The sequence below is a fragment of the Rhineura floridana genome, chromosome 22 (genome assembly GCF_030035675.1).
Source record: "Rhineura floridana isolate rRhiFlo1 chromosome 22, rRhiFlo1.hap2, whole genome shotgun sequence".
In the NCBI taxonomy this organism is placed as follows: Eukaryota; Metazoa; Chordata; class Lepidosauria; order Squamata; family Rhineuridae; genus Rhineura; species Rhineura floridana.
In genome coordinates, this window is record NC_084501.1 from 17,348,079 (window position 1) to 17,356,420 (window position 8,342).

Consider the following 8,342-nt stretch of genomic DNA (forward strand, 5'->3'; position numbering starts at 1 on the left):
TTGGCTCTGTCTTGAGTGTAGGAGCTGAGGCTCATGGGTAAGAGCCATTGAGGGCCTCTTTAAGAGGCACTGGGTTCAGGCATGCTGTGGAAACTGTACTCCTTAAATCTCCGTGGGGAGAGAGAGGGATGGTGGGTTTTCAGTGTTGAGGGGAAAGCACTCCGTACATGGTCGGTGGAACCTTTCTCCAAGAACAATGGCGCATGTTGTAAGAGACCCTTGTGCTATCCCTTGCCAATCCCTGGTGCTCTGCTGACCTCCTCCTCCAAATCCTTCCACAGATCGGCCTGGATACAGGATTCTGGACGGCCATCAACCATTTCTTTATCTGGGGCAGCCTGGCTGTTTACTTTGCCATCCTCTTCGCCATGCACAGCGACGGCCTCTTCCAGCTCTTCCCCAACCAGTTCCGTTTTGTTGGTAAGTCCAAAGGCCCCATAAAGCGCAAGATTCTCTCTCCCTCCTTCTCTTGCCTGCCATCTCTTCTTTGCCTAGCCACTGAGCGGTTAAAACTTCCTGTTGGCAAAGGTGGTGCATTATGGGAGAAGCACCACTTCATGGCCAAGAGCAATGCGTTACGGGAGGATTCTGCTACATTGCCAAGAGAAGTGCATTATGGGAAGATTCTGCTACGTGGCCAAGAGCAGTGTGTTATGGGAAGAGTGCTGCCCCTTCTAGAGAGGAGGATGGGGGCAGAACTAGAATTAGTTGGCTCTGCCTGTCACTGGCTGTGGCCCTCTCTGTCTTCCATCCCACCAGCCCCAGCGGGCACCAGCCACCACCATTTGTTAGAGATTGCTACTGTGTGGCCAAAAGCAATGCATTATGGGAGATCTCTACTATTTGACCAAGGGCAATGCACTATGGGAAAGTTCCGGTCCTTTTCAGGGGACCAGTGGGGTCCTAGAGTCCAGGCTGTACCCCAGCCTCTGAATCTCTTGCTCCTTCTGCTGACCAGGCAATGCCCAGAACACCCTAGCCCAACCCGCCGTGTGGCTGACCATCGCCCTTACCACTGTCGTTTGCATCATGCCTGTGGTCGCCTTCCGTTTCCTCAAGCTGGACCTGAAGCCTGAGCTCTCGGATACGGTAAGTTTGGGTGCAGACAGCGAGGGCTGCCAACACAAGGAAGGGGGGCACTTCCTTGCCTTTTCCTGTGACAGAAACCCTGCCTGTCCCATTCCCCCCCCTCATTGGTCATGCTTGCTTGGGCTGATGGGAGTCGTAGTTCAGCAACATGGGATGTACTGCTGCAGGACTAAGACTGTCCTGGGACCACCAAGGGGCAAGTTTGTCTACCTGCTTTGCCCCCTCACCCCTGCTATTGTGATATTTTTATGTCCTTTACCAGGAAGACGAGTGCTTTTGGTTTTTAGCTGTTGCTCCTTGTTACAAATGCAAGGATTTTGTTGGCTTGAATTTTTGTAAATTGTATTGTTTTTATTTGTATTTTGTGTCTGTGTTTTTCTATTTGTGTGTAAGCTGCCTTGGGGGCCTTTTTGGCCAAAAGGTGTTCTAGAAACAAAAGATAACATCTGGAGGGCCAGAGGTTCCGCAAGCCCAGTTTAGGGCTTTAAACACTTACGTGCGCACCTTGAATTTGTCCTAGAAGCAAACTGCCAAACATCGCAGTTGGTTATACAAGTACTAAATGGGACTAACGTGGCTGGTGCACTTTGGGCCAGTCGATGGCTTCCGAATCGTCTTCAGTTAAAAGGCGGCTAATGCTAAATCGTCACCGGTGGTAGAAATAGTTGGCCTCAGTGTAGGCCTTTCCCGTTAAGTAGTGGTGGTAGGCAGGAGAGCAAACAGAGATCTTTTCCATCTTGCCCCTGATTTTTTTTTCCCCCTCTGTCTCCCTCTCTTGTTCCTTTCTCAGGTGCGCTACACCCAGCTGGTGCGGAAGAAGCAAAAGACTCAACATCGCTGCATGGGCCGGGTCGGCCGGGTTGGCTCCCGCCGCTCAGGCTACGCCTTCTCCCACCAGGAGGGCTTCGGCGAACTCATCATGTCGGGCAAGAACATGCGCCTCAGCTCCTTGGCCCTGTCCAGCTTCAGCGGCCGGCCCAGCACCAGCTGGATCGAGACCCTCCGCAAGAAGAAGAGTGGAGGTGGCGATAGCAGCGTCGCCAGCAGTCCCAGCGGGAGCGGGCCTGACAAGACCCTGAAGGTGTGAGAGAGAGAGATGCTGCGATGGACTGACACATAAAGGATGGGACTTGCCGCCTCCTGGGGTTGGGGAAAGGCCACCCCTCATGCTAGAAACAGGCCACCGTCCCGTGCTTGCCGTGGGAATGCGGAACCTTCCAGATGGATCTTCAAGAGTAGGCCTGAGGCCTAGGCTGTTGCCGTACAACCAAAAAAAAAAAAAATCTGACTGCCAGTGTATAGTGGCAACACAACCTGCTGGCTGGCTGGGACAAACGGGGTGTAACCCCCCCCACACACACACACTATAGACACCTGAGAGTGATGTGGCCCAGAACTGTTGCTCGAAAGGGGGCCTTTTTTTAAAAAAAAAAAATCCAGTAATATCTACCCAACTAGCAGGACATCACTTTCCTGAACTGCGTACGAACGTATCTGGCTAGAGGCGTGAGAAGGTTGGGCCACACAAAGGTGCGTTGGAGGCTGGAGCCTCATGCAGAGGCACCAAGAGGAAAGGGGGGTCCCTTGCCCCGCCCTTGACCCACCTCCTTGCCTCTTCCCCCATCACCTATACATCTTTTTAATATATATATAGATATAGTTAGATATATATATATATAGAAAGAAAAGAATCCATGTTTACAAAAAGGGGGGGGGAAAGACTTTTTTTTCTATGCCCTGTTGGCAGTGGAAGTTCTCTGTGGGTGCTCCTAGGGCGTGGAGCAGCAGAGTTTATATAGAACGAGGCAGAAATGGCACGGCTTGGAAGACCCTGGTGCCCGCTGAGATCAGGACCCCCGCGCCGTGGAAGAACTTGGCCAGAAGAGGTTGCGAGCTCCGTCGAGATGCCTGGTACATGGATCCCGTATTTTTGTTTGAGTTTTGGCGAGGCCATGGGCTCGCTTCTCCTGCCCCTTCTTTGAAGAACCTGCTTGTTGGTCTGCACCCTTGGGACTGCTTCTTGAGGCGGGATGGTTTTAAGAAAAGAAAGAAAGAAAATATTTTTATATAATGTAGAACTTTGGCTTGCAAAGAGCTGTCTCCTCTTACCATCCACTTCCTCCCTTCCCTGTGCCCATGTCCTGAAGCAGCGTTCGCGCAACAGAGGTGCCGCTGGGGGTGGGGGCAGCCCACTGAACGCAGCAGAGCTAACCAGAAGGGGAGAACGTTTTGCTGGGAAAGATTTTTGGGGCTTGCTGAGGATGGGGAACGTGGGGCCTTCCAGGAGTTCTTTGACTCCAATTCCCGTCGGCCCCGGGTGGCATGGACAGGGATGATGTGAACTGGAGTCTGCCAACATTTTGAGGGCCGCAGGTTTCCCATCTCCATCCTAGGCGCAGGGCTGCTGCAGTCCCAGAGGAAGGGCATCAAGCTGCCCTCCGGAGCAACCCAGAGCTGTTGCCCCCCATTTTTTTTTGCCTCCTTTGTGAATTTGTTGAGGCGTTGTCCCGACAGCAGCTCATCCTGCCAAAAAAGGCTTTGACAACTGTGGCGGTTGTTTGGGGCTAGTTGTCGTCGTGGACCACTTCACAAGATGAGCACAGGCCATGTGGGTTGCAGGCCACGGCAGTCCTACTCAGCATCGACCACTGGTTTTTCACCTTCTCTCCCCAGATGATGTTGGGACTACAACTCCCATCAACCCTGGCCAGCTTGACCAATGGCCAAGGACGATGGGGTTTTTAGTCCGACAACATCTGGGGACCCATGGCTGAAGAACAGTGCCGTAGACCCATTGAAATGAATGGATGTGACTAATGTAGGCCCATTCATTTCAATGGGTCTGCTCAAAGTAAAAGTTGGATGCAATGTGCCTGCTGTCCTCTACCGCACAAAGAGGGTCGTCAGTATGGTACGCCGGTGAGCCATGCATCAAGGAAAGGATTTGATGACGTTAAGAGTGACATCTGGCTTAATCCCCAATAAGCATATTTAAGCATATCCTAGCCAGCAGATTTTAAGTGTGTGTGGCATGTATGTGTGCATTTATAATATAATCACACAGACGCCAGGCAGGGGGGCCCTTTGACCCTCCAGATGTTGCCAAGCTATATTCCCATCAGCCTTTGCAAGGCCAGGGATGATGGGAGTTGTACCTGAGCAACAGCCGGAGAGCCAAAGGTTCCCTACGCCTGACGCATACATCTCTAGGGTGGTGTTGCTGGTCCTGATCAAAGTAGACCCCTTGAAATTAATGGATGTGGCAACTTGGGTTTGTTCATTTTAATGGGTCTACCCTGCATAGGACTCAGTCGAATAACCCATGCACACACAGAGCCCCTGAGTCAGCTCTGAAACAGTCGGCTTGACCAACACCGCAGCCGCGTATGACGTCGAGCGTGCAGGAGGTGCGTGTGGTAAAAACGGCTTTGCAGGCTGGACAGTGGGGGCTTGGGGGGGCAGTTTCCTCACCGCTGCTGGGATAGAGAAAAGCCTGTAAACTTGGGTGTGTGTGTGTGGGGTATTCTGCCAAAGCTTCCCCCCCTTGCTCTGCTGTTTGACCTCGAGCTGGCCCCCTACATCTGGAGATGTGAAGGCTGGGGGGGGGAATGGAAAAATTGGGGGAAGGCGTGAGGGGGGTGTCAATTTTTTCAGAAAAAACAGCTTCATGAGAAGTCTCCCCTCCCAGTTTTCACATCTCTAGCTTCTCCCCTATTGCCAATTTTGGCAGTTTTCTGTCACGTTGCCCAGCGCCAGCCCCATCCTGACCTCAGCGGCACAGGCAGGGGACTGTTTTTGGACAACCGCGCTTCAGGCAGCAGCTGCACCCCGTCTCACCTGAGTCTGACTTCGATACCAAAGAGAAAATGTTCAGAAGGGAGGGAGGGGGGCAGGCATGCTGGTTTGATCTGGACTGTCATATATTTTGGGGGGAGTGCAAAGCAAGAGACGCTTTATAAACAGGGCAGTCGTGCCATGCACAAGAACCGAGGAACATTCCGTATAATTTATTACACATTTCTATACTTGGCAGAATTGTTATCATTTTATGGGTATAAAGAGAAAATTGCATTTTCTTAAAAAAAAGAAAAGAAAAAGGCTTTCATTATGTCTTTTTACGTTCTGTGCTTAAATAAAAGGCCGAAGGGGAAAAGGTGGTTTGCAGGGGTCGCACATCTATCCTGCGTCCCAGACGGCCAACTCTGCGACCGGTAAAGCATCACTTCTGTAGTCGGCATACGTTGGCGGGACTTAAATAGTTTCAGCTGGCATTTAGTTTTCACTAAATGAGAGGTGCCTCTATCAGTGAGGTTTTCTCTTAATTTTGTAAATCTTTAGGAAGGAAGCGATGGAAAGGAGCTGCAGTGGGTTGTCCCAGCTTTTTTCTTTTACCTTGCCGTCTTGACAACTAGAACCTTGGTTCCTTTAAAAAAAAAAAAGGAGGTACGCCAGGTGATCAAATGTTCCCATCCGCCAGAGAATGTAGGTGTGTGAGTGTCACGCATAACCTGCACATAATTAAACCAGGGTGGGGGGTGCAGGGTCCACCTCCTGCTTTGCCAACACAGATATGGGTAGAAAATCTTTGACCGGTGCGTGGAAAAAGATGGAGGACTGAGCAGGGGGTGGGTGGGAGTCATATTATTATTATTATTGTCTTTATTTATACCCCGCCATTTTTCCAAAACGAACTCACGGCGGCTTCCAGATAAAAATGCATATAATTAAAAACATACAAAGTCTACATTAGAAATGGCATCCAGTTGCCTGGAGCCAGAAAGGGGCTTCCTTGGAAACATTCTGTTTTGGAGGTGTGCCAACTTGGGACGACTTCGAAAGGAGTCATAGAATCATAGAATCGTAGAGTTGGAAGGGGCCTACAAGGCCATCAAGTCCAACCCCCTGCACAATGCAGGAATCGAAGTCGAGAGAGATCAGGCTAGCGAGGGCCGCTTGTTGCGATGAAGGAGCAGGAACTGCAGACCCAAGTGCCGAATGTGATCTTCCAGGCTTGTCTCTCTGGCACCCGGGACTCTTCCCCATCCACGCCCCCTGCTGGCTGGCTGGCTTGGCTTTGAACCCTCCTGGAGGTTTTTTTGTCCTTGAACTCTGATCACCACACTCTTGCTTGTTTGAATGAAACGGAGAGAGAGAGAGAGAGGGTGTGAGTAAAAGTAAACTATGGATAAAAGGGTGAAATTTGCCTACTTTGCCCCCCCCTGCTATTGGCATGGGGCCCCCCAGAAGGTTGCCCACAAAGGATTGCAGCCCTTGGGCTGGGGAAGGTTGCTCACCTGCCCCTGCTGAGTGGGGCCGGTGGGAGCTGTAGGTGAAAAACAGCCATAAGGGTACAAAGGAATCCCCCCTGATCTAAAGAGGCCCCCTCCCCGGTCTAAAATTAAGACATCTGGGCCACAGGTTGAGTTGACGTCCTGCTCTCTCCAGTGCATGAAAGAAAGCAGCCCTGTTCTGAGCAGGAATGAGTTAAGCGCCCAGCTGCAGGGCGAAAGACCAAGTTAGACATTGCACATGGGTTAACCCTTTGAGGGCTGCCTTTCTTGGGCAGGCACCTGCGGCATAAACTGATCTGCCTGCTATATTGATCTGGGGAATGCCAATCTTTTCCCAGCCTTGGAGGGTGAAGGGCATGTTTTGGGGGAGGAGGGCATAGATGAAAGAGAGCTTTACCTTCACACATGATGTGGAGACGCATGCTGGCTTGCCGCAGACCATATCTTTGACAGCTAACTGCAGTTGCATTCCTTTTAGTGGGGGGGGGGAAGCCCGTGGCCCTCATATCATCCCTGACCATTGGCCATGCTTGCTGGGACTCATGGGAGTTGGTGTCCAAGAACAGTTGGAGGGCCCCGGTTTCCGGACCCTTGTTTTAATACATCTGTACATGTATTTAATATGTGATCCCTGATTGGTTCAGACATGTGTCTAGGACAGGGGTGAGGAACTCCAACTCTCATCTGGAGGACCATGGGCTCCCCACCCCTGCTTGATCCCTCTGTAAGTGCAGTTAAAATATGTGACCCCTGATTGGTTGGGACATGTCTAGGGCGGGTGGGGAACCTGTGACCTTCCAGCAGTTGCTAGACTCCAATTCCCATCTTCCCTGACCATTGGCTATACTGGCTGGTGCTGATGGGAGTAGGGAGTCCAGCAACAGCTTGTTGAGCTTGTAACTGGGCAGGTGGGGGCTGTGCTTTGGGTTGAGACTGGCACACCCTTACAGTTTTGGCTTGATGACTATGAAGCTGGCTTGAACAGAAGCTCAGACCATCCTGACTAACTAGCTCAGTCAAGGAAGCCCATCAAAAGTGTCCACCTCCAAGAATGTTAATTCCAGAGTCTAAAATAGGAGTGGACAACCAGTGGCCCTCCAGCTGTTGGTGGACTCCAACTCCCTCAGCCCCAGCCAGCAGGTCCAAGGGTCAAGGGGGGATGGTGACAGTTGGAGTTCAGCAACATCTGGAGGCAACAAGTTTCCCACCAGCGCTGTAGACATACAGGGGAACCTATCAGGGATCACATATTTGAACTGCACTTACAGAAGTGTAAAGCTGGGATGGGGAGCCCCAGCAGGCAGCATGGCCAATGGTCAGGAGTGATGGGAGTTGGGGTCCAGCAACATCTGGAAGGCCACAGGTTAGCCACACCTGGCCAAAAGTTACCTAACTGCACCACTGAGACAATTATTGTCTTATCTGGCTGGCTGTGTCTCTCTAGGGTTTGGGGCAAATAACAGTCCACTGCATCATCTCCTACTTGTTGCGATTTTTACAGAAGACATGATTCACTAGAAAAGATAATGCTGGGGAAAACAGAAGGGAATAGAAAAAGAGGAAGACCAAACGAGAGGTGGATGGATTCCATAAAGGAAGCCACAAAAATGCTGGAAAAAACAGAAGGGAGTAGAAAAAGAGGAAGGCCAAACAAGAGATGGACGGATTCCTTAAAGGAAGCCACAGACCTGAACTTACAAGATCTGAACAAGGTGTTTCATGACAGATGCTGTCGGAGGTCGCTGATTCATAGGGTCGCCATAAGTCGTAATCGACTTGAAGGCACATAACAACAACAAGCGGTACAGAAATGGTTTTAAATAATATTTGATCCTTTAGATTCAGTGCTGGGGAACCTCTGCTGTCCTCCAGACGTTGGACTCCAAACTCCCCCGGCCATTGGCCATGCAGGCTGTGGCTGATGGGAGCTGGGAGACCAGCACTCTCTGGAGGTTCTTTCTT

General features: G+C 51.1%; 1 protein-coding gene across 3 annotated transcripts in view; it reads left to right on the forward strand.

Moving 5' to 3' along the window:
- ATP8B2 (ATPase phospholipid transporting 8B2) overlaps nucleotides 1-5,186 on the forward strand; it is a 50,678-nt gene extending 45,492 nt beyond the window's left edge. For all 3 annotated transcript variants that reach the window (XM_061605810.1, XM_061605811.1, XM_061605809.1), the window contains exons 26-28: nucleotides 282-420; nucleotides 959-1,089; nucleotides 1,880-5,186. In XM_061605810.1, the coding sequence (XP_061461794.1) occupies nucleotides 282-420; nucleotides 959-1,089; nucleotides 1,880-2,176 (567 nt within the window). In that variant the 3' untranslated portion in view covers nucleotides 2,177-5,186. The remainder of the gene's footprint in view (nucleotides 1-281; nucleotides 421-958; nucleotides 1,090-1,879) is intronic.
- Nucleotides 5,187-8,342: the final 3,156 nt, after the last annotated feature.